At 54.1% G+C, this 25,757-nt stretch overlaps 1 protein-coding gene across 5 annotated transcripts in view; it reads right to left on the bottom strand.

Annotated features, from left to right (window-relative positions):
• CUX2 (cut like homeobox 2) overlaps positions 1 to 25,757 on the bottom strand; it is a 238,762-nt gene that overhangs the window by 73,124 nt on the left and 139,881 nt on the right. For all 5 annotated transcript variants that reach the window (XM_044775877.2, XM_044775879.2, XM_070516036.1 and 2 more), the window contains exons 2-3: positions 18,836 to 18,946; positions 15,252 to 15,299 (exon numbers count right to left, since the gene is read on the bottom strand). In XM_044775877.2, the coding sequence (XP_044631812.1) occupies positions 15,252 to 15,299; positions 18,836 to 18,946 (159 nt within the window). The remainder of the gene's footprint in view (positions 1 to 15,251; positions 15,300 to 18,835; positions 18,947 to 25,757) is intronic.

The following is a 25,757-nucleotide window of genomic DNA, read 5'->3' as shown; positions in this document are numbered from 1 at the left end:
TCTCAGCTGCCCCTCCAGCTCTGGGACCCGGGAAGGCGGCCTCACCTCGACGAGCCTCGGTTTCTTCCCCTGTAGTATGGGGAGCCCCCCAGTGCTTCCCTCACAGGTCAGCTCAGGAACGAACGGCACGCGGAGCACCGGTAGCGGGAGATGCCCAGCAGCACGGTCAAGGCTGATGCCGTGATCCTGAGTCCTGTCCACGTGGCGAGCTGGCGTGGATTTTTGTTTCTGCACCCCAAGTGTCCTCTTAAGATGCGTTTCTAGTGTAAACAGGGTGGGGTCTCCTCCCCTCCCCACCAAGGCCAGGGACAGAACCCGGGCAGAGAGAACACGACGGGGTGCACCGCTGCTCCTGGCACCAGCAGCCCACGGTCGGTCCCCACCCTGCGTCTGCAGAGCGGCAGGCGGGCGAGGGACGCAGGTTAGGCCTCTCTCGCTCCTGCTGAACCCCAGGGGGACAGGGAGGAGGCGAGCGGACCCGGCCGCTGGGGGCTCAGAGCAACAGCCACTCCACAGACAGACTTCCCTTGCCGCGCCCCTGCACCAGGCCGCCAGGGTCCGGCTCCCACCGCCTATCGACAAGCCATTAATTTCTTTTTGTCCCCGATCCACATACACGGACTCAAGGTGAGAGAAGGCGTGGGGCTGCAACTCCTCCGATTGATAGATTGCGTCTCTGTGCCCGGTCTGTTTCATGCTCGGTGACTCCACAGCAAAGCAATTATCACTGGGGAATGCATAATGGCCTAATTAATAACTAATGTCAGCTTGGCCTCTGAGCCATGATTATACCTTAGCAAGGAAACTTTTTTTTTCTTTTAAACATTCCAAGAGGAAAATATTATTATAATTGACTGGTTAAATTGCCAAGTGTCCCCACCCCGTGGACTTGGGGTGGAGCAGGAAGCCCGCAAGGCCTGGAATGAAGGTGTCCCCTGCGAACTGGCTGTGTGACCTTGCTCAGCGTCTCAGCATCTCTGGGCCTCAGCGTCTGCACCTGTAAACAGAGCCGCCTTTCTGAAGCTGAGTGGGATTCCTGTACATACATATATAAAAGTTGGGGCCGGGCGGTTCTTGTTCATTGCTGTATCCTCAGGGCGTAAGCAGAGTAGGCGCTTAATAAATAATGGTCAGGGGCCGGCCCGGTGGTGCAGCAGTTAAGTGCACATGTTCCACTTCGGAGGCCCGGGGTTTGCCGGTTCGGATCCCGGGTGCGGACATGGCACTGCTTGGCAGCCATGCTGTGGTAGGCGTCCCATGTATAAAGTAGAGGAAGATGGGCACAGATGTTAGCTCAGGGCCAGCCTTCCTCAGCAAAAAGAGGAGGATTGGCAGCAGATGTTAGCTCAAGGCCAGTCTTCCTCAAAAAATAAATAAATAAATAAATAAATAATGATTAAAGGAGAGGATTCTGGAGCCAGACTGTGGGAGTTCAAATCTTGTTTCTGCCCCTTACTAGCTGTGTGACCTTGGGCAAGTTACCTGACCTCTCTGTGCCTCATTCTTCTCATTTGTAAAACGTTGACAATAACAGTATCTACTGTATAACACGGTCCTGGGGAGTAACGAGCTGGTGTCTGTAAAGCGCTCACAGTGCCGCCTGGAACACAGAAACAGCCACGGCAACGTCTGCCAATATTTCCATGTGTCAACATTCATCTAACAAATATTTATTCAGCACCTATTGTGTGTCGGGCCCCATGCGGGACCTGGGAACACAACGGTCTACAGAGCACTCCCTCCATCCTCTGGGGGAGTGGGAGGGACAAGCATTATTTGAATAATTAGGCAAACAAATAGATAATTACAAGTGACGCTGAGGGTCGCGAGGCTCCGACGAGCGTGTGTCGCCGGGAAGCCTGAGCAGACCCTGGGCGGCCGCGAGGCCCCGGGCAAGTAACTGTTGATCAGTGATCTGAGAGCCATGCAGCGTTAGGTCTGTGGTTCTCGGGAACGCTGCCCCTCAGGGGACGCCAACTGGAGGTACTTTCGGCTGTCCCGGAGGGGAGGGTGTACCTGGCGTCGAGTGGGTGGAGGCCAGGCTGCTGCTGTACATCCTCAGCGCGCAGGATACCCCCGCAGAGAACGATCCAGTCTCAAACGGCAGCAGTGCCACAGCTGAGAACCCGGCATCCAGTGCACCAAATGCAGGGGGAGAGCATCACACAGAGGGAAGAGCAGGTGCAAAGGCCCTGGGGTGGGGAAGGCACGCTTTCGAGGAAGAGCACGAAGGATGCACAGAGGGATGCGGGCAGGAGGGAGACCAGGCTGGGGCTCGATGGCAGAGGGCCTCGTGTGGGTCTGGCTTTCATCCAGGCACAGCGGGAGTTCCTGGAGGGTTATGAGCAGGGGGGCAGCCCATGAGCTGTGTGCCTTCTGACGAGCTGCCCTGGGCTGCTGGCAGAGAATGCTGGATAAATTAATCCAGAAGACGAGGGCGGTTCTGTGAGGCCTGAGCCGTCTTTGGGAGAAGGAGGGATGTCAGCCGCCCATCCCCGGCCATCGAGAGCGTGTGGTTCAGAGGGCATGGCAGAGCGGCCCATAAACCAGCAAGCACAGGTGACCACAGGGACCTGGAGGGCTGGGAGGTCGTACAGCCAAGGCCACATTTCGGTGGAGCCTTGAAGGACAAGCATGGATTTGCCAGGGGGCTTATGAGGGAACAGCATTCTGGGAGAAGGGAACAGAATGTGCAAAGGCTCAGAAGCCCAGCACGACAGCTCTCTGTCCAGGAGAACTTGGGGTCAAGCCATCAGGAGATGGGGATGAACACAATGCCCCTTCTTTGCTGTGGATGCTGGAAAGTTTTTGCCGCTTTTAGGAGGCAAGGTCTTTTGGACAATTATTTGTCAATTATTTTTGCAACGATCATAGAAAACTAAAGCAGGGAGATTAAAACAACCATTTTATAACTCGAAGCTGCTGCGTAAGCAGCAGATGCAGATTTGAAGCCAGGTCTCACGGGGCCGCGGAGAACATAGGAACGTCTTCCGGGCCTTGCTCGTGAAGTGGTGCCACTCAGGCTGCAGCCTCTGGTCCCCCGGCTCCGTCAGAGCTCCCCCGTCCCACCTGGCGGGGGGCTCAGAGCGGGGCCTGGGCCCGCGGGGCGGCAGGAGACCGTTCGCCTCCCGGCAGGTCGGAACTACCTAAACGGACGTTCCCGGGCCGCTCACCCCTCCTCCCAGCCGTGCGGCCCTCGCGCCTCTGGGACAGGCGTCCTCGTCACCCGCTCCCAGCGGCAGCGGCAGCGATTTTAAAGGCGAGTGTGCGCAGCGGGCTTGGGGCTGAGCGCACGGAGGGCCCAGCTCTGCCGCGGTCCCTGAGCTGTCGTGGGGGCAGAAATGACGCAGCCACTTCCAGGTCTGGCCCCTGAGAACCGTCCCCGTGTTCAGACTCAGTGAAGGGGACTCTGGAACGCAGTGACGGGCGGAGCTGGAAGACGGGACACGCCTGGACCCGAGTGAGCGTGTGGAGCAGAGCTGCCAGCCCGTGAAGCAGCAGCAGACCGTGACGGAGCGAGAAATAACCACCCGCTGTGTCTGACGCTGTTGCTATGGGAATGGGCCACCGTGGCGACGCGGACACACGTGGGCTCGAATCCCAGCTCTTCTGCCTCTCAGCTATGTGGTCTTAATGTCCCAACCTCTCTGAGCCTCAGTTTCCTCCCTATAAAAGAAACACAATCATCTCTATCTCAGGATTCTCTAGAATATTGCACAACATCCCGGATGGCAGATAACCAGCCCTGAGGGTGGCACCCAGTAGCTGCTCAAGAAATGGAAACCCTCTCCTGCCCCGTCTCGGTGTCTCTGTCCCTGGGTCTGGAGTCAGGCCTCTGGTTCTGGGACTAGGATGCAGCCGACCTTAATCTTCGCTGGTCCCCACTCCTGTTGGGTTTCACGTATTTTAATCATCATTTTGTGCTTGTTTGGGGAAGGATTTATTACAGGGCAGTTTATACACCTCAGGGAAGAAATAAATAAGGGAACTTTGTCTTCTGCCGTGTGGGCTCCAGGGCCAGGAGGGAGGCGGGTGGAGAGAATTTGGGAGGTGGCCTGTGAGGGTGGGGAGGCAAAGGGCCGGCGTGCCAGGGTGAGCCTGGCTCAAGACAAGGCCGTGCTTGGCAGGGTGGATCTGGGGGACTAGAGGCAGGGGCACAGGTGAGGGCCTGGGGACTCCAGCCGCCTCACCTTGGCTTTCAGCTCCTGCAATTCCCTCTTCCCTCCTGCCTCAGGGCATTTGCACACGCTGTTCCTATAACTTAGCATGCCATTCCTCCTTTCTTGTGGCTAGAATGGTCCTACTCTTGCTGCAGTTCACAGGTCATTCCCTCTGGCAGCGCCCCTAGGATGCCCTCACAGCCCCATGGAGCTCCTGTCACAGCCCCTGCTGCAGCTGGTAATGACATACCACTCACCAGTGTGAGTGTCTGAATTATGCATCTTCCCCCAAAAGGTCAGCTCTGGGGGTGAATGGACTCTGTCTTATTTGCTCCTGTTCCTAGAACAGCGCCTGGCACACAGAGGCTGCTCGGTAAATATTTGCTGAGTGAACGAATAAATAAGTCAATTCAATCTCTCCCACGACCTAAAAGCAGGAGTCAGCACACTTTTTCTGGAAAGAGCCAGGTAATAAATATTTTTGGCTTTACAGGCCATACAGACTCTGTTGCAGCTTCTCAACTCTGCGGTTATGATGGGAAAGCAGCCACCGACAACACACAAATGAATGGGCATGGCTGTGTCCCAATAAAACTTTATTGATAAAAACAAGCTTTGGCCCGGGGGTCGCAGTTTGCTAAGCCCTGTCCCTACAGCCCGTCTGTACCTCTGCTCTCCCCCGGCACGAGGGTTACTTCTGGGTGTGTGCCGGGGGCTGGCCCGGGACAGCCTGCAAAAGCCCGCTGTTAAATTTTCAGGAATTTTGCAAGCTGGTTGTTCAACAAAGCCATTATTAAAAATGAAATCATATAAGCCTAAAATTAGAAAAAATAAGTTATATTAAAAATAATGGTACTAGAATATGGACGAATCTTGAGGACGTGATGCTGAGTGAAATGGGCCAGTCACAAGAAGACGACGACTGCTGTAGGATCCACCGTCCCCAGTTCTCGGGGGGGGGGGGGGGGCAGGCAGCAGGTGGTGCCGGGCGGGAATGGGGCTGGGTGTTTAAGGGGCACGGGGTTTTCATTTGGGAAGATGAAAAAGTTCCGGAGGTGGACAGTGGTGATGGTTGCCCCACAATGTGAACGGGCTTAATGCCATCGAACCGTACACTTAAAATGGTAAGACGGTAAATTTTATGTGTATTTTACCGCAAAAAAACTCAAAAAAAGAGAAAACACTCAATACTTATCACTTCCTAATTATCTGATGACGTTTTATGTTCTCTGTGCCGTGGGGTTACCTCCATCTGTCGTGTCTGTACTGAAACCGGCTGCGGCGGGAGTATTTACACCCCGGAAATCGTCAGATGCTACAGATCAGGGCTCCCCGGACGGCCAGTCGCTCAACGCTGACCTGCTCGCCGCTGGTTATTTGCGTCTGTCTCCCCCACGGGATGGCGAGCTTCTAGGGCAGAGCGTCTCAAACATCAGAATCACCGGGAGAAGCTTCTAACGTCCTGATGCCCACGCCTCACGCCAGCGCAAGGATGCCAGCCCCCCCGGGGTGGGCCCCGGGTCTCAGGGGTGGAAGCCAGGGGTCTGGTCTCGGGCTGAGCATCTCAAACTGTCATGTGCAAACGAATCAAACAGGGGGACCTCTCATTAAACTGCAGGTTCTGACTCAGGCGATGTCGGGGGGAGGGCCCAAGGCTACACTTCTACCGCGCTCCCAGGAGACGTGCACGCTGCTGGCCCGCAGGCCACACTTGGAGTAGCGAAGGGTCAGAGGGAAGGACGCTGCCCCGTCTCAGAGGGAAAGAGGCTTCCTGCCGGCCAGTGATCATGGGGCTCCTCACGCCCCCGCCCCTGGGATAAACAAGGTGGGTGTTACAAGAAGCCATTTCACAGAACAGGAGACTGAGGCTGGAGGTGAAGTGACCTGCCCAAGGTGGTGGGGCTTGCATCTGGTTTTCTGAGACCCCAGATGCAGCGCCTTTGCCGTCACCAGCTGCCTGACTCAGGCCACTCTGGGTATGAGGACTACATGGACCTGAAACAGTATCCAAGCCCTTCCTTCTTCTGGCTGTGTGACCTTAGGCGGGGTTCTTACCCTCTCTGGGCCTCATTCCTGCCACTCAGGGCATGAGAGGCTTTGCCTATGACATTGGGCGCTCCAGGGCCACCTGCAGGGCCTGCTTCACAGGGACACTCACATCCAGGAAGCTTCCTTCTCTAGCACCTAAACTTGGGGACGGCACTTCAGGGGACCCGCCGTGGGGGGCATGCGGTCCAGCCCATGCGTCTGAGCTAGGCCAAAGGGAAGGCAAGAGTGGGGCCTTTCTGGGTGCACCCGCATCTCGCCTTGGCAGCATTCGGCACGTCGTACTGAGTTAATACACCACGGGACGATTTCAGAATCATCCTCGTCATCATCACGATAATCGTAGCCCCCGACGCGGATGGCAGCTTTCTCTGCACCAGGCACTGTCTAAGCCTTTGCATCTCTAACCTCGTTCATCCTCACCTCAGCTTAGAAGGTAGGGGTTGTTATGGGTCTCGTTTTACAGATGAAGAAATGAAGGTACAGAGAGAGAAAGATAACTCGCCCAGGCCACACAGCTAGTAGGGAGCAAAGCAGGGGTGGGAACCCAGACGGTCGGGCTCCAGAACTGTGCTCCCGGGCTCTGCGCACGCCGCCTTCCAGATGACTTACGTGCCTGATGCAAATGTCACGTCCCTCGGACGAACTATGGCTGTGTTCCCCCTCCTGCCGTCAGCGCTTAGCACGGCTCCTGGCACACGCGAGTGCCCGATGACAAACATCCGGCGTCACGGGCGGGCCGGTGCAGCAGCCTCTGCCAGCCCCCCGCCGCCCCCTGCAGACACGACCCTCCGAGATGCTCGGCCGCCGAGCCCCGAGATGGATGGGCGCCCGGCGGCCCTGTCTCCGCGCCGCCCGGCCCCACACGGCCTTCCATAATGCAGTCCATTAAAAGGCTTGTAAATTTTCATACGTGAAAGCGACCGTGGCGTCAGCGTAGACTAATTGTTGTTAAATGTGCGGGAACGTTACGGCCAGGCCGCCGGGCCATCACTCTCCCCGGCGGGCCCGACGCCGGCCCATTCCTCTGCAGGCGCAGAGCTGACAACGCTCGCACAAGGCCAAGAAGCAATTCGTGTCAAAAAGATCAATAATAGAAAAATAAAGCATGAGAATTCTAGTTAAAGGGAATGTCATATAAATATGTGCTTCACGTCCATGATTCCAAGATTAAAAAAATCAATCAATATCGTTCTTTAGATGATGTTATTTCTAATGAGAAATACCCGGAACAGCTGCAAATAACTGCTTAACTGGGGGGAAAAAGCATTAATAATTTACTTTATAAGGCGCATGATAGCGAATGAAAGAGGGTTGCTGCTGGTTCTTAATTTGGTTGTGATGCGTCGTGACAGGTTCAATGACGCTTTGGTGGGTTCTTCATATTAAATTCAGAAGGATGTTCAGCTCATTATAAGTTTTACCCCAAGCTGGGCAGGGTGAGGCCAGGGGGGCAGGACTCGGGACGGGAGCCGAGGAGCCCGGCACCATCGCGGTTATTAAGCCGTCAAACAGCACGCGCGGGGTGCGCGCATGTGCGAGCCGGGGCAGCGAGCGGGAGAGGAGTCCTCACCGCATCTTGCAAGCGACCCCCCGTTTATTGAGCTCTTACTATCTGCCAAGTCCTGGGCTGGGTGTGCAAATCTGAGTTTGAATCTCAGCTCTCTGTGTGGGTTGGGCTTTCCCATGGATTTTTTTCAGCTTTTTCCTGAAACAGCTCAGCAAAGACACAGCTGAGAGGCACGGGTCTGGCTGAGCGATGGGGTCCTCCCCAGCCCTAATCACCTGCAGGTTGCCAATTCAGGCCCTCACTGCTGAGGTTTGCACATTCCACCCTCAGTTCTGCTGGTGAAGAGCTCTGTGAGCTTAGGCAAGTGGCTTAACCTCTCAGAGCCCCAATTTCACAGCTGGAAGAGGGCACAATCCCAGGGGCGCCTCCCTTGTGGTATTGCTGGGAGGTGGGGATGCATGACAGGCATTGCTAAATGCTCCATCCACTTTGCTGGCTGGTGACCAGGCCTGAGCCACGCCTGACCACCGTGTGCCGCGTTCCGAACCTCAGTCACCTCACCTAAGAAGGGGGCAAGAGCTGAAGGCCCCTCAGGGCTCATGGGAGGAATAAGTGTGATGGGCGAGTCCCTGCTGGTCCACGTGGAATGCTGACCAAAGTTCCAGGAGTGCTCGCAACCTGCTGGGCTTTGTTTTTGGGGCTTTTCAGGTTCTTGGGGACTCAGTGAACCCTTGCGTCGACCCTAGGAGGTGGGTACGATTATCATCTCCGCTTAAAGGCTGAGGAAACTCAGGCCCAGAGAGGTTAAGTGACTTGCCTAGGGTCACACAGCTGGGAAGCAGATGAGCTGGGATGCAAGCCCGTGCCAGTCTGCTTCCAGAGCCCACACCTGCACCCACAGTTCATCTTCCCCAGAGGGTCCCCGTGGTCCGTGAAGCCACTGCTCCCCGGCCTCGCTGGCTGGTCAAAGCTACACGTGGCTAACGTCTGTTGTGGCCTCGAGGAGGCCTCCCTTACAAAGGGGTGGTCACTCCAGTGCTGGGAGTGACACAGACAGGGTAGTTTGGGGAGCGAGAGAATTATGACATCAAAGACAGCTGGAAGAGCAAATAATGTTAAAAGGCAAAAAAAAAAAGGCCTTATAATTAAATTTCAGCTCGAAGAGCAGAGCAGGAGGCCTGCGGGCAGATATGGAATGGGAGGGGGCGCAGGGCCTGAGTCAGGACGCGCACGCAGGGCCCGGCGGGGAGGGACGTGCCCACCCCTGGTGGGCTGAGCTGCGAGGTCGCCCTCCACAGGCAGCTGGCTCCTGGGGCATCTGGTCCCGGATAGGACCCGTTCCCTGCCCATGGCTGCTGGGCTCCCAGGGCTGCGACAGGTGGCAGGGGAGGCGGGCGATGAGCTCAGGCGCTGGGCGGGGGCCCCGGTGGGGTGCGAGGGTACAGTCTCCCCGTCTCGGTCACCTTGGAAGGGCCAGGGCCCCCTTGTGCCATCTGATAAGCGCCAGAAGCATCCTGTTAAAACCTGAGTCAGACCTGGTCCCTCCTCTGCTCTAAAGCCTCCCATGGCTCCCACCTCGCTCAGAGTCACAGCCAAAGCCCTACGTTAGCCCCAAGGCCTTGAATGAGCTGGTGCCCTTGAACACGACTTAGGGGACGTGCCCGACTGAAGCAAGGGGCCGCGCTGTGGAGGACGGGGGACCCAGGCCCCACCAGGGGGCTCGGTCAGGCAGGGCGTCACCATTGCCCACGCATCGGACGCTTGAAAGGAGTTAATGGGAAAGAGCTGGTCCAGGGAGAGCATCGCAGGCAGAGAGAGCAGCAGGTGCAGACACAGGGGAAGGGGCCAGGCTGTCTGCGGGCTGAGGGGAGAGGCAGCTGAGACGGCGGAGGGGCCGCTGAGACGGCGGAGGGGCCGCTGGCCTTGGACTTCTGCCCCACGGGTTGCTCCATCCCACACCACCCTCCTGGGCCCGAATCCACAGCGCCTCGGTCCTCTCCCTGCCCAGGTGCAGACGTGGGCGCTGGATGCCTGTCGGTCATCCTCTCTGAGCCTCAGTTTCCTCCTCTGTAAAGGGATCATCACAGAACCTCCCTGGACTGAAATATTGTGAAGAACAAGCAGGTATCATCAGAAAGCGTGTAGCACGTAGTAGGTGTGCAACGAAAGTGACTTCAGGAGACTCTCTGGCCAGGCGGGGCCCTCCTTCAGCACCCAGCCCGGGCGCTTACTGACTGACAACCGCGGACGTTTGACTCAGCGACACTCACCCCAGAGGTGCACTGTGGACACTGGCTCCCAGCAGGTCATGATGTCTCACTCCTCCAACCAGGGTGACACCCTCAAGACCCACGTGAGTTGGGCTGGCAGCGTCCCACCCCATTCCACAGACGGCGCAGTGGAGGGTAACTGACGAGACTCGAGTCACACAGATCCATTCGTTGACTGACTGCCTGAGTCATTCCCTCGTCCACAGGCATCCACGAGGCTGGGAGCTGTCAGGCTGGGGGCGCCGGGCCCGGCTTTGTCGCCTAAACCACCCACAGGGGAGGCAGCAAGTCCTCGTTCTTGCAAATTCCTATTTCACCGCTCCCTCTGCGCCTCCACAAACACAGCCTCGACCAGGTCTGCCTGGATTCCCTTCCGCCCTCGGGGTTGGTCTCAGAGGTGCACCCCATCCCATTAAAGAAATGCAAAGCAGAGACGAGCCTCAGAACTGCTGCCACGGCCGCCTGGGCCCCAGGGGCACAGCCACGTGGCTGAGGAGGCAGGCGAGGCCATGCTTGCTGCGCCCGGGAGCTCGGCCCTCGTAGCTGGATGAGGCCTGAGGCCTCGCTGCGCTGGTCTTCGGGAAGCGGAGACCCTCAGAAGGTTGAGGGAGGGGAGCAGGGTGGAGGAGGCAGGAGAAGGCGGACGGGAGGGGAGGAGAGGAGGGCACCGGCCCGCCCTGCATCTGGGGCACGGAGACCCGCTGTGCAGGCCAGCACCCGGCCACTGCGGCCCCACGTGGCCCGTATCCCCCGTGTCCTTCGGGACGGCCGGCCCACCCGGCGGCTCTCTCATCACCTCTCAGGCAGCTACAGCCGACGGCCACCGGGGCCACAGACACCAGACAGCGGCTTCTGGACTGGAGTCTCCTCCTCGTGGAGTCCCGTCCCCAGGTCCCTCCACGCAGGCACTCCTCACAGGCGGGTGGTCTCGGGGGTCACGCTTCTTTCGTGAAGGCCGGGCTGGAAGAGGCAGCAGGGGGACGCCAGGCCAGCTGGGGACCCTACCTGGTCCTCAGACAGCGTCACTTCCACCACAGGCTCCATCTCTTGATGGGGAAATGTCAGGACACAACGCAGACAGGCACGGGATGGGGGAGTGTGTGGCCATCGGCGACAATGAGATGGAAAACTCAGGAAGAAGCAGAACCTCTGGGAGGAAGCCAGCAGGCCTCCCGCGAGCGGGACCTGATGCCCGATGTCGTTTCCACCATGGGGACTGAACTCCCAGGGACCCTCCTTGAAGGCGGGGACGGTGTCGCACCACCTGTGGACCCTCCACAGCCCTCACCCAGAGCCTGGCACACAGCAGGGGCTCCGCAAGTATTTGCTGAGTGGACCTGCAAGACACCACACAGAACGGTGGCCCTCCCAGGTACGGCACAAACGCCCGTCCCCCCACACAAAGAGGGTCGAAGGGACTACCAGCTGTGAGCTTCACTGGGCCCAGCATCTAGGACACCACCTGGTATGCAGTAGGGTCTCAACAAATGTTTGTTGAGTGAATAAATGATTGCATGGACTCAACTCATGATGAATGCATCTCTCGGTAAGTGGTGTGTTGGCTCCCCTCTCTAAGCTTCTAGAAGGAGGTCACGCCACAAGAGCTCCCTCTGACCCTGAGAGGGCAGGGAGAGACCATCAGCTCCACCAACCAAACAACCCACCACGATGAGAACAAACGACTCGCCAGCCACTCAACCAAGACCCCCATGGAACCTCACGCAACCCCACGAGCTGTCACTATTTACAGATGAGGACACCGTGGCTCAGAGACATGAAGTCACTTGCCAAAGTTACATAAGCTTGTCAGCATTAGGGTGGGACTCAGACCATGCTCTCCTGCCTCCCCTGGGGTTCAGAGGCCACGTCAGCCCCCTTGGTTCCCAAGCTGCTGTGTTTCGATCAGGCCCAGGTGAACGTCTCTGTTCCAACTCAACCAAAAGAGCTTTCCACCGTGCAGGCCACATCCGTTCACGGAGGAAGAAGAAGGCAGGGGAAAATGTCCCAGCAGTGGCCCCGCCGTCTCCCAGGCTGGGGGTTCCTCAGAAAAGCTTCACCTCCCATTTAGCATAACAAAAGTTTTAATTTAGATGTTTTCATCTCTCTCTCCAAGTAAAAATAAGTTTAAAATAATGACTGTAATAAATGAAGGTAATTAATTGTAGTTTGTTCCTTTACTGTCTAGTCAGCTTAATTTTACCTTTTCAACTAATAATGAGAAAATAATTTTTGTGCTCGGAGGGTTAATGATATGTAACTTCGAGAACTGCTAATTGCATGTTGCACTCCATCCATCAACGAGCCCATCTGTGCGACTTGATTATGTTTGCTAAATTATTGCTTTGAATTATCTTTCATAAAGCAACTTTTGTAATTAGTGGGGCTTTCGGCTTGCTCTTTTCTCTGTGGCGAGGATATTCCAACTTTGGCCATTTCAAGCTGTCTCCCTCGAGCCGCCTCTCCGCTGGCTTTGTCTGCCTGCGCCGGGGGACAGGCTGTCCTTTAAGCAATCAAGGCGCGAGGAAAAGCTGCCTGGATTCACAGCGGGGCCGAGTCACTTCCGCTCCGCCCCCCTCCCACCAGCGCAAAAAAAAAAAAAAAGAAAGAAAGAAAAAGAAGACCCACATACGTATATAGTAGGAAAAGAGAAAAAGGATGCCCGGATTCTGCAGATCCCAGGGCTGGGGGAGTGAAATTAAAGGATGAACTGGACCACGTTCTATTTCAACGAGGGGCCTTCGGGGGAAAGGGGCCGACGTTTTATAGGCTGGTTTATGGCACTGTCCTGGGAGGTGATTGACGCCCACCGGGGAGTCCTGCGCCCCAGCCCAGAGAGCCTGGCGGATCCGAGCTGGGAAGCGGCATAAAGGATGAACCCTCATTAAAAAAATGAAAATGAAAATCAAATTTGGATTGTAAACGGGCTGCGCGTGCGCGGTCTGATGGGGATGAAGAAGGTGCTTCTTGGGAACGCCTTTCGGGGGCGTCTCCCGCGAGGCCCCGGGAGGGTCACGGCGCCCGCCTTGGGTTAGTCAATCCGTCAGGAGGAAAGCAGGGGCTTCCGGAATAAAACTCCGACAAATTCAGTCTTTTTGGTACATTACGGAAAGGGACGACGGCAAGCCCTCTTAAGAAAATTAACGGAGTTCCTTGAAGATTCCCGGCTATTAAAACAGTGTGTGTTCAACGGCCCCGTGCATTTAGAAATTAGAGGTCAGTTCTGTCTCTCCAAAAGCCCCACTAAGACTTTCTCTCTCCCAGCACTTATTGAGCACTAACTGTGTGCCAGGCACCATTCAACCCACTCCACTCTGCTTAGTTCTTTGAGCCCTTATTGTTAGCCTCATTTTTCAGGACAAAAGCTGCCGCTCAGAGAGGTTAAGGAGCTTCCCCTAAGCCACACAGCTAGTGTAAACAGCAGGGCTGGTTCAAGCCAGGCCTGTCTGAGTCCGTCTTGCACGGGCCCCCCACCACGCTGGCTGCACTGGGTCTTGTCTGGGTCATCGCCCAAACCCACTGGTTAACTCTTTCTCCTGTTGAAAAGATGACGTCAGTCTTGCTGGCTTCCTGTAGCACAGAAGGCCCCTTTCCTTTGGATAAAAAGCCTTGAACAACCTGAGGAAGAGGCAGATTGCAGCCCAGTCAGAGTGGAGCACAAATAACCCTCTATTGGAAGTCGCTGAGAGGAGGGGCAATGAAATAACCAAGACTCGAACACGCACGGCAATGTTCTGGGCGCCCCAAGGATGTTAACTTTGCTCTTCCTCAATCACAACCCTATGAAGTAGGTATAGTTATTACCCAGTTTTACAAAGGAGGAGACAGGGGCACAGAGAGGTTAAGTAACTTGCCTCAGGTCAAACAGCTAGTAACTGGCAGAGGCAGGATTCAAACCCCAGGCTCCAGAGGAGCTCTCTGCGTGCCAGGCATTCCATAAACCCTCTTCCTGACTTCTATCTCAGTCAGTCCTCAAACAACATGGAAAGATCTGCAGTGTCTTTCTTCCATTTAACAGATGGGGAGACTGAGGCTTTAAGTGGCCAAGAGAAGCCCCGCCCACACCAACCCAGGGGAGAGAAGGGCGAGCGCGTGACCCTGCGCACACAGCGGCTCCACGCCTGTCTCGGGGCGGGCAGAGGGACCAGCCGCCTGGGGGGCCTGCGTGCTGAGGGCCTCAGGGAGCAGGAGCTGGCAGGTGGAGTCCTCTTTTCTTGAAAACGCAAGGCCACGACAACACATTCCCCACACTGCTGGCCTTCTTCCTGCTTTTTATTTTTCCCCTTCTAGCTCAGGCACCTCACAACCAAATGAATCAATACCGGACGGCCCTATAAATAAATAAGCACATGAGTCAACTCACTAATAAAATGAAGGGATGAAAAATATGGAAATCAGCGACATTTGCGTAAGTCCAGTTATTGTTTACTTTAACATTGGCTCCTGCGCTGACGCGGTTCCAGAGACAGATTTAAAGTAATGTGGCGCTGGGCAGACGACAGACTTAAGATGCGTCTCCGCCGGGGAGCTCTGAGAAGGGCCGGTCCTTCGGGGGTCCTGCCCGCACCCCGGGGAAGACGGAGAAGAGCCCCCGACGACGGAGCAGGGGGGCAATGGCCTCCCGTTCCACTCAGTGCGCCTCCGTCCTTTTCCTGGCCTGCCTCCTGCGCCAGCCAGACGTTCTCAGAATCCTGGTCAAAAAGTCTGGCCAAGAGGAGACATGGGGGAGGGCCAGCTCTCCAGGGCTCCAGGAAGGCAAGAGAAACTACCGGCTGAGCGGCTGCCAAAGGCGTCAGGGCCTGAACGGTGCTGATTTCACACTCAGCGGGCAGGCTGGGATAGGGTTCAGGGCGCGCTGCTGACTGTCTGCACTTATCTGCTAGGCTGCCTTAGAGAACCGAGGCAGAGCGGGATGCCGGGGGAGAGCCAAGGGCACCGAGGGCAAACACCTCTGATCTTAAAGACAGGAAACTAGCCCGGAAGGCGAGGTGCTTAGTTCAAGGTCACAGATGCTGTGTGGAGCGGATCCAGCGTAAGGCTGGGCAAGGTCTAGGGAGGGGACATTTCCTGGGATCGGACACTGGGAGCCCATCAAACAGGGCAGAGAACCCATCACACTGGCTGATGCGGAGGGCACGGGGCAGCGTCAGCAACGGGAAGTGTCTCCCGGGCTTCCAGATGCTGCTGCCTCCTCTGGCAACCCCAGGTGGGACAGGACAGGGGGGACCCAGGAGTATTTTGTGACATGCCGTGGGCCTGGGGTCTTACCTCAGCTTGGAAGCTTTTTAACACAGGAGCCACCATCTCTCTGATTTCCTGAAAAAGAGATCAGTGAAGAGTTCACCACAGCGCCAGGCGGGACCCCCCACGGCCCCTGTTTGCAGCTCACTGTTGTCCCCAAGTCAGTATTTCCCACATGCGTCCTGGGGGACCTGTGCTCCAGGGCATTGTATCAGAGTTCCCCCAAAACACACCTGTGCACAGACACACACGCACCAGGGGGCCCAGCCCAGTCAGACTGGGACCCAGCGAGCCCAACAGCAAGTTTCTTCCCTGCAGGGCTGTCTGCAGCCTTTCACACAACGCTGCATGCTGGGAACTTCTGGAATAGGGAGAGAGGAAGCAGCATTTCCCAGACGGATTCGATCCCGGAATGCTCCTTCGTGCAAAGTGCCTTGTGGAACAGGGGGTCCATCACAGGACACTCTTTGGAGCAGGGGCTGGAGAGGCGGCCCCAACCCTCCACATCCAGGGCCATGTCACCAAAGTCCCTCTGTGAAAACCTTCTGTCCCTTAGGCGTTGCTCAGGGGCCGTCCCTTTCAGGCTGGCATCTCGGCTTCCCCACCCAGCGGCCCCCGCCAGCAAAGACTGCATTTGGCATTTTAGCAACATGACTGTGCTCCTCTCTGCTTCCTCACCAGAGTGTGCAGTTTATGGGGACTCGGCTGGGTCCCCCCGCACAGCATCCAGCCCAGAGGAGGGGCTCTGTGAAAGTCTGATGAACTCGGTGGCAGCGGGCTGTCTTCAGAGGGGAGCCTCCTATTTCGTGCCTTTGATAAGTGACCTTGAGGTTCCCGGCCCCAAGGGCTGCCCTGGTGGACTTCCATGAGTCGTCCCCAGCATGCAAGGCTCCTCCTCAACCCTAAATGCTCCAGTTTGCTCGGAGACCACAGCCCACAAGAAACCCCACCGAGAGGAGGAGCCCAGGGGGCTTGAGAGAGTGGGAAGGGAGTGGGCAGCAGGGAGAAACAGGGCAGGAAGAGATGGGCAGAAGAATACACAGGTTCGGGGCAAGAATAAGTCCCTTAATTATGAAATAAGGTTGTGCTGCTTCTGTCCCTGGCAAAGATCCTTCTCCTGGGTCCTGGGTGCCCCTCCTGGCCGATCGGTGTCCCCAGGGCTTCTCTGCTGGGGGTCTCCGGGAGTGGCACAGGGAGTGCACCTGTGGACCTGGAGGGTCGGATCACAGGAGCCATGGGGCGCGGGCTGAGCAACGAAAGGGAAACGTATAGAGACCTAGGTCGCAGGTTGTGACCTCAGATGCCCACAGAGGCGGGGTGGGGGGAGTGGACAGAGGGATGCGGGGTGGGAGGTCGTGTGGAAAGTCTCCAGGAACACAAGCACCGTGTAATGGGGGTGACAGCTGCTCAGCTCTGTCTGATGGCTGCCACGTGGGCACGGAGCCTCGTGTGGCCAGGTCTCCCCAAGAGGCTCAAAAGATGCCAGATGTCTGGGTTTGGGGTGAAATCCTCTGAGATGCTAATCGTTGGTAACTTCCCGTAAAATCTGAAAGACTTTACAGACCAAAGAAAACATATGGGCAGGAAACCTCTGGTCCAGGTTCAGGAAACGTTGGTGCTGGAAGGGGCTCAGAAACCACCTCCCCAGTCCCCTGAATTTACAGAAAGGGAGACCGAGGCCCGAGAGGGTGGCTCAAGGTCTCGCAGCGAGTGGCACCGCTGGAATCCGGCTGCAGGTCCACAGACTCCACACACTGGCTCTTCTCACAAGCCCACACTCAGGCGAGTTTAGGGGATTCAAATCTGAGGGCCGTGGCAGGGTGCTGGTGGGACTGTGGGCCCATGCCGACCGTTTCTAGAAGCCCACCGCTCTGTCTGCTGAACCCCCAGGGGTAGCCGAGCAAAGGCACCAGCAGGAGGTGAGCTGGGCACCAGCCAGATGACGTTCTTAAATAAAGCCTTGGTGTGACTCTCCCCATCAGGAGAAACCAGTTCCAAAAATGAGTATTTTCAGAGGCACGACTATAATAGGAATGGAAACTTATTCTCCTAATTACATAATTGCATAATTATGCAGTATTAAAATTATGTAAGACGAACTCGGAGGCCTAAAACCTGGCCTGGATTTCCCTCATCACCTGGGGGCTCCCACGTGGCCTGGGGGAGGAGGATGAGGCAGAGGGTCTGGGCTGACCAGAGACAGAGGCCACGCAGGGCTGTGAGGTCTGCGGCTGTTCCTTCTCTGCTTCCCAGAGACGGGAGAGTCAGACGCAAAGCTCCTGGCAGCCTCATTCTAGGCAGAAAAATCAGTCTGAGGACCGAGCTTTTCTCTGCTCTAAGGGGGAGAAGGATCTCGAGCATCGCTCTGCCTGGTAGCTCCCGGGGTCCAACCAAGGGCTTGAGTTGGCCTTTCTGAAGCCGGGACACGGGGGACACGCTCAGATCTGAGATTCCTGCCCCTTCTCCAAGCACACCCTCCCTTGACTCTCAAACCTGGTTCCTTCCAGACCTGCTCGGTGGACAGGTTCTAGCTGGATCCTGCTTCCCTCTCTTGCCTTGAAGAACCAAAGACATTTCTGACTTGTGTGGGGAGGATTTCAGACGAAGAGACTGACCCCCTGTGCTCGTGGCAGCCCAATTCCTGGGTACGTCTGTCTCTTCTCCATCTTTCCATGGCTCCCTCCTCCCTCAGCAAGATGGCAACAGGACCCCCTGGTGATCCCAACAGGCAGAGTGGAATCAGCAGCTCCCGGTCTGATCCCTGGTCTGATACCTCGGGAATGCCGGACCCCCAACCCTGCCCCACCCTCCTCCAAGTCCAGCTCAGCTGTTAACCATCTGCTGACCGCAGACACGCACAGCTGGCTTGGCGGGCAGTCGGGGTCCCTGTCTCCCGTCACGGCTCTAATGGGCCACATCCCTGCCAAGAGCCTATGGAGTCAGAAGGCTTTATTTTTCCTATTTGTGTTTACTCTCATCGTTTTTTTTTTTTTTTTCAAATCTGAGAAGCAACAGGGGGCTGATAGAGGAGGAAAGGAATTCACACATTCAACCCTGTAAAAAACAGAAGCAAGTCCTTTCTAGTCTCTTCCCCCGGGGGCCTTCCATTGCTGGACCACCTGGGAAAGACAAAGCTGGTGGCCGGAGTCGTAAGCAGGAGCAGGAGGGAGGAGTGAGGCCGTTTCTGGGGGCGGGAGGCAGTTTCAGAGACGGAGATGGAGGGAAGGACGGCAGAGAGGGGTGGAGACGGCAGCTGTGGTCTCCCCGACACCAAGGGGAAAGCAAACAGAATCAAGAACTCCAGACAAATCATCTTTGCCGTCAAGGCCAAGAATCTGACTTGGCTCCGGATGTGAGGGGGAAATGGGTGTTTTATGGAGCCCTCAAAAACAACGACTTCAGAGGAGAAGTGCTCTGCCCTTAGTCCAGGCAGCACCGCCGAGCGCCGCTATGGGGAAACGCCGAGAGGCTGGGGGCTGTAATTTTTCTTTGCGGCTAATTAGCTTATTTTCTTGTTAGTCACTCATGTCTACAGTTTTCAAAAGATAGTTTGAACAGAGAAAAATCTGCATTCCTACTGAGTTAATTCTATAACAGCAAATATACTGTACCTCAGGTACATTTTTCTTAAATTCCCGGCGGAGTTCAATTAAATGTTTATGAGAATGTTCACTCTCCTCCTGCCGTGCAGACAGCTCAGAAGCGACGGAATTAAGCTCCTTCTGGAACAATAAAAAAAAAAAAAAAGGAGAGAGAGAGAAAAGAAAAAGATTTTTTTTCCTTCCTTTTCCTTTTTAATCATCACACAAAACAGGATTCTGAACAAGTTTTCTTAACTTACAAAGCTGAGAAAAGATAAGATATTGACTCCCGGCACAAATGAATAATTTACTGAGGATGCAACTGAAAAAAAAATCCAGGACAGCTTTTTTTGCTCATCGAAGTCGGGCCAGATCAATAATCTCCCCATAAAGTTGGATGGAGTTGATTTTTTCATCTCTCCCCACCCCCCTGCCCCACCTCTTAAATTTCCAACGGAGTGATGGCATAAGCTTGTCAGTAACTGTAGAAAACATCTCCAAACCGTGTCAAAATAGTAAAGTGCGGCATATTGTACGGGCATATTATAGTGCAAGAAAGTGCTGTCGACAGCTTTCATATATCAGAGGTGGGATCTGTTCCAACTATGACTTACTCACACTTAAGGGTTCATAAATACGCCTTTTAAGATATAGATGGCTTTTTAATTTCAGTAGATTTTGGAAAAATGAAGGTGCCAATGAGAAGTAAGCTGACCTTTTGTATATCCTGCAATAAATCATTTAAGACTCACTTCAAATATAAGAAGTATTTCATTGAAGGCTCTTGGATTCAGAGGAAATGGATTAGAAGGTACCCTGCCAGCTTATGTGCAATGAAGGCATCAGACCAGGTTTTTACAGGATGTACCATCGAGGAAAAAAGAGAGTGAGGGGTGGAAGGGCGACGCTGCAGCTCACGCCCGTTACAGACAATGTCTGCTGGTCGCACATGTATATTCGATCAATCATCCCTCTGGTGGCTTTCTTCACTTTAACGGTGGCAGTTTCACAAGGGGAGCACAATTCACCATGAGTTGTCATGGATTTCATTTGCATAATTCAAGAAATGCTCTGTTTATGTGGTCTGCTGCTTTCTTGCACCATCCCGAGATGGGCTTTTTTTCTGGACCATAACTCGAGGAGCATTTCTGTATATATCACCCGATTATATTTGCAGCAATCAAGCCCCATAATTTCCTAAATCCGGTGATGCAATAAATTTCTGCAATCAGATTTATTAAAAACACACACGCAGATGCGAGAGCGTATTTCTAGGGTGAACTCTTTAATCTAACATATGTACGATGAGGCCCAGCACCGTGTTGAAAGACCCCATTTGTCATCGCTAATACGCATTCATCTTGCACACACAATGAAACACTTTTACCATTAGATAATGAAATAAAAGTACTATTAACCCGCTGCAAATCCTTTTCCTTCTAAGAGACGAAATGCATGGTAATTGTCTTACATCATGTCTGAGAGTCGGTAAATCTGCTCCACAGCAGTTCACCATAGCACCATAAACCTTGCATCCATCGGAGGCTGGAGAGCTCACCCCAAGGCCAAGATAAGTGTCTCTGCCTACGGAGCCTTTGGGAGAAATTGAGGGGGGGGGGGTGGGATTTCTATTCCTGGAGAAATGTCTACCCTCTTTGGAGAAGGTCGAGGCACAGAAGTAGGGTTAAAACAGAGGGAACGCGGCTGCAGTGCTCTCCAAGGTGCTGAAAAAGTCCATGCCGCAGCACTGGGTTCACCTGCTAGAGGGTGCAGGGGCCTCTGGTCCAAACGCCCTGTGGAATTTTGAGCCAGGTGAGGAAGAAGGCGTCGTGAGAGAGAGAAAAAGAAACAATTTTTGATGATCTGCCAAGGTGACAGAGCAAAAAGGGAGACTTCTGGTTTATCCTCGTTTGAAAATAATCATAATTTCCAATAAAGAAACCACAATCGACCACGGCCAAAATATTGAGTGACTGGGGAGAGGTCTGTGTTTGCAGCAACAGGACTGATCAAGGGTAGACAAAACAGACCAGGGGGACAGCCGGGCGCACAAAAGCCCACTTGGCAGGAGAGAAGGGCCAGAGCGTCACGTCAGCTTCAGCTGCAGCAGCATGCTCACAGCCTTTCTCGTCTATCTTGAAGACAAAGATGTGGTTTTTACATTGCTACAGGACAAACGGAACTGGGACTTGGGCTGACATCACTCGGTTTTGGATTATCATGGATCCGACGCTGCGTTCTCATCTCTGGGGTCCTGGCCTTCCCTGTACCACAGCAACCAGTATGCCCCGTGGGGGCTGGACTCGGAATCTTCATTCGAAACATCAAAACCCAGGTCTGAAAGCAACCCTCAGAGCAGGCTAAGTCCAGCTGCCTGATGTGCTGCACCGGACATGTGCTGCTACGCCAGGCGACAGCACCAGCTCCCTCCACCCGGACCTGCCGGGCTGCTGGTGGGTGCAACTCTGCTGTGTCCACACTGAAGACAGAGCAGAGGCAAGACCAGGCTGGGAAGAGCAGCAGGCCCCCCAGCCCCGGCCCCACCAAAGCCCAGCCCTTCGTGTCTTTCCTGTTCCGTCCTAGGGGAGCAGACGATGTGACTGGTGTCCATGTTCTTCTCAACTTCACCTAAGTCTATGCTTATCTTTTGACCCCAAATTCTTGCCACATTTTTACAGCAAGCACACTAATAACAACAATAATCATAAATAATATCATAACTACCATTTATTGGGTGCTTACATGTACCAGGCACCATGCTGAGCTCCTCACATGCATCATCTCATGTAACAAACACATTAATGTGTCTGTAAGGCGAGACGAGCAGGAACTAAGAGATAAATTACAGTCAGTTCTAATAATTCAGGTGTGGCTTATCTCCGTGGTGGATTATAAAGGCAAAACTGTAATGCCTGCTCTTCATGCCGCTTCTGCTCCACCCGCCCCCAGCTGGTGGAAGTTCAGAGAGCTTGTTTTAAACGCTATCAATGCGTAAAGCGCCAAGCACAGTTCTGTATGTTCAAGAATTGTCGGCTGATATTAATCTGATATTTAGATAACCTGAGAGGTCAGAAAACACGCCACTGGATCAGCGATTCTCCGAGTTCTGGATTTCACAAGTCAGTAAAAATCTTACCCCCCACCCCCCAAAAAGCGGGTGACAAACTACTGACAGGTTTGACTCTGTCAAGCAAAGACATTAAAAACCACGCTCTCCCACCACACGAGACAGTGTATTTGAACATCAACAAAGCAAGAGGGCCAACGACAGAAATGACAAGAGTCTTTTAAAATAAACACATTTAAAATAAAAAAGCTCACAGCACTATGTTTATTTTGAAGGAATGGAAAAAACTCTCAAAACCTACACCAGCACTAGTCTGAAGTTTTAGGAGTGAGTGTCTGAACCATCGCACACATACATGCCTAGCGGGGCCTCTCCTTTGAGGATCAAGCAGAACTCCCAGCGGCCCTCAGCCTCCTGCCCGTGGGAGCCACGACTAACGCAGCCCCAGACTCTGGGCCAGGCCCAGGCTGGGAGGAGACTCATCTGATTAACCGGCCATCAGCGGCAGACAGACAGCCCGGAGCCCGGCGCAGACCATTCAAATAATGATCACCATAAACAGCCCATTTGCAACTAAAAAGAAATAATTTTAATGAGCTGGAAGCAGATGATGGATGCAGCTGAGGCTGGGCCAAGGCGCAGAGAGAAAGGAAGCTGGAACTGAGCGGCATGCAGGACCAGGAGCCGCAGGAAGCAGCTCGGGTTGGGGAGAGAGCTATTCTGCCGGGATCCACGGCCCCGCAGCTCGCCCACGGAAGGGGCCCACTGCCCCGGAGGGCCCCTGGCTCCGGGAGGGTCTGCCGTCAGTGTGCTGGGCCACCTCAGGACCTAGACGTCCAACGCACCCAGAGTCTCCGAACATACGAGCCAGAAGGAACTTCTGAGGCTGTCCAGTCCACTACTGTCCAAAGTTCAACCACATATACCCCTCTGCACGCATTTTGCCATATTGATATTCCACCTGAGTTGCTATTTTCTTAGTATGTATCTTCAAATTGACTCCTATTTCACTCTTTTTGATTGAGATATGCATAGGTCGAAGTTCTTTTTTTTTTTTTCTTGAGGAAGATTGGCCCTGAGCTAACATCCATGCCCATCTTCCTCTACTTTATATGTGGGACGCCTACCACAGCATGGCTTTTGCCAAGTGGTGCCATGTCCACACCTGGGATCTGAATCAGCGAACTCCCGGGCCCCCGAAGTGGAACGTGTGCACTTAACCGCTGCACCACCAGGCCGGCCACATGACTCCCTCTTTTTTTTTTTTTAACCTAAATAAGTACATTTGAAAAGGAAAGTTCTTTTTATCACTAGAGAATCCTATGCCATAAACAGATGGTAGCCTTTAAAATAAAAGTACGACGGAAACAAAGCATTGCTGTCTGTCTTTGTTATGAAAGGGGGTTAGCAAGCGCCGCCGAGGTGTTAAAGTTAGTGCAGCCCCACCCAGAGACTTTCTCCTCGAAAGAAAGAGAAGGAATGAAAAGCACCGAGAAGGGACGGCCGTCCCTCCTGACCTGAGTCCATCCTCTCTAGAGCCAGCGCTGCTTACTGCTCACAATCATCCCACCAGGGGGCGTATGCCCCATACTTCAGCAAACACTAATCGGACCTGACTCGCCCATTTTAAAGAGGAGGAAACTGAGGCACAGACAGCTTAGGCTACCTGTCCAAGCCACGGAGCTGGTTAAGACATTGGATTTCCTTGGAGGGGAGGGTGGGTCTTGGGTGGGGAAGGAAGCCTGTTGGTTAGCTATGGGGAGGCAAGTGGAACATTCTGGGTTCCACTGTGTCCCCAAGCAGGAGGGTCTGCGAATCTCACGAGAAGACCTCGTTTTGAAAGAAATCTAACACCTGATCCCAAAGTGTTAACTATGTAGAAAGCTTGAGCCAGATGCTGTGTTCTCTTAGGGGAGACACACATAAGACACAACCTGAGTTGTGCACATCCTTGTCGGTTTCCCCAGCACACGCTCACCCTCTTCTCAGCTCCACAGACACCCCCACACTCAGACATGTCCCCCAGGACCAACTCGAGAAGAGATGTCCTAAAAAGGATGCAGTGACTTTGGGGGCTCAGGGTGAAGGAAGCGAGGACCTCAGGTGTCGCCACACTTTGAAGGAATTTCACGAAGGGAAATACATATATGCTCCTCCTCCTGCTCAAAACCTGCCCTTGGCTCTCGACTGCCCTAGGACAACCTACACTGATCCAGGCATCGCTGGGTCCCTGCCGGCCCCTCCCATCTTCCCCTCTCCTTGTTTCTTCCCCAGCCAGACTGAACTCCTTGCAGGAATCCAAATGCACCAGGGTCTCCCAATTCCACAGCTCCACAGACTTCATCCCTCAGCCCAGGTGACCTCATTCTGTCTTTGTGGCTGATCTGACATCCTTTTGTCTCGGCTTTAATGTCTCCTCTTCCAGGAAGGGTTCCTGGACCCTCCTCTCCAAGTCTAGGCATCTCCTTTGTGTCCCTGTTACACCTTTCTGATAGCGGCCATCAGATTTTATTTTTTAAAGCCCTAGAACCTTTTCTTCAAATGAAATATTACACAGAAGTTCCTTATAGAAAACAAGAGCTCATGGCTGACATTTCTACATGCTTGTTATTATATATGTGCTAATATTTATGGAGTGCACTAGGCACTTTATGTATATTATCATCTGTAAGGATATGTGGATGAAGTGACAGCTGAGGTGCCAGGCCAGGCCTGAAGAACTAGGATGAACAGTGATTATGGGTTCCAGTATGGTCACCAACTCCCCCAAACACAAACATGGAGCAGTGCTTCCTCTTTACTGCAGGGAGATGCAACCAGAGGTGCTGGACACTTGTCCACCCATGCACCCATCTATCCATCCATCCATCCATCCATGCACCCATCCATCCATCCATCCATACATGCATCCATGCATCCATCCATCCATCCATGCATCCATCCATCCGTCCATGCATGCATGCATCCATCCATCCATCCGTCCATGCACCCATCCATCCGTCCATGCACCCATCCATCTGTCCATGCACCCATGCACCCATCCATCCATGCACCCACCCATCCATCATCCACACATACACCCATCCATGCACCCATCCATCCATCCACCCATCCATCCATCCATCCATCATCCATCCATGCACCCACCCATACACCCATCCATCCATTCATACACCCATACATGCATCCATCCATGCATGCACCCTCCCATCCATCCATCCATCCATCATCCATCCATGCACCCACCCATACACCCATCCATCCATTCATACACCCATACATGCATCCATCCATCCACCCAACAGATCATCCATCCTCCAACTGATCATCCATTCACATATTCCTCTAACTGGTCATCCAACATCCATCTATCCAATCGCTCAGTCAGTCATCAATCCATCAATCCATCTAATCATTCATTCATCCATCCATGCCTCCATCCATCCATCCCCATCCAATCATCCATCCAACTAATTGCTGAGCCCCAATTCTGTACCAGGCACAGTGCTAGGCTCTGGTATGCAGAGACCAAAAAACACAGTCCCTGTCCTTGAGGAGCCCATAGTGCAGTGGAGGAGACAGACAGACACGTCAGTTCTAATTCTCCGTGGGCCTAGGTGCAATACGAGAAATACGAACAAAGTGCAATGGGACACAGAGAGCGAGGTTACCACTGTGACCGGACAAATGGGTGAGGAAGGTGCGGACATTTCACCTGGGTCCGGAAAGGATGAGTCTGACAGACAAAGGAGCTCAGCATCTCAAGCAGAGGGACAGGATTATTGCGACAGCCCCCTCACTGGTCTCCCCATTCCTGTCTTTAGTTTTCTTCCCCTTAACACGCATCACCACCAAACACACTGGTATTTTACTTACTTATTTTAT

The sequence above is a fragment of the Equus asinus genome, chromosome 8 (assembly GCF_041296235.1).
Source record: "Equus asinus isolate D_3611 breed Donkey chromosome 8, EquAss-T2T_v2, whole genome shotgun sequence".
Taxonomy (NCBI): domain Eukaryota; kingdom Metazoa; phylum Chordata; class Mammalia; order Perissodactyla; family Equidae; genus Equus; species Equus asinus.
The sequence above is the reverse complement of the archived record's forward strand: the minus strand, read 5'-3'. Positions and strand labels throughout refer to the sequence as shown.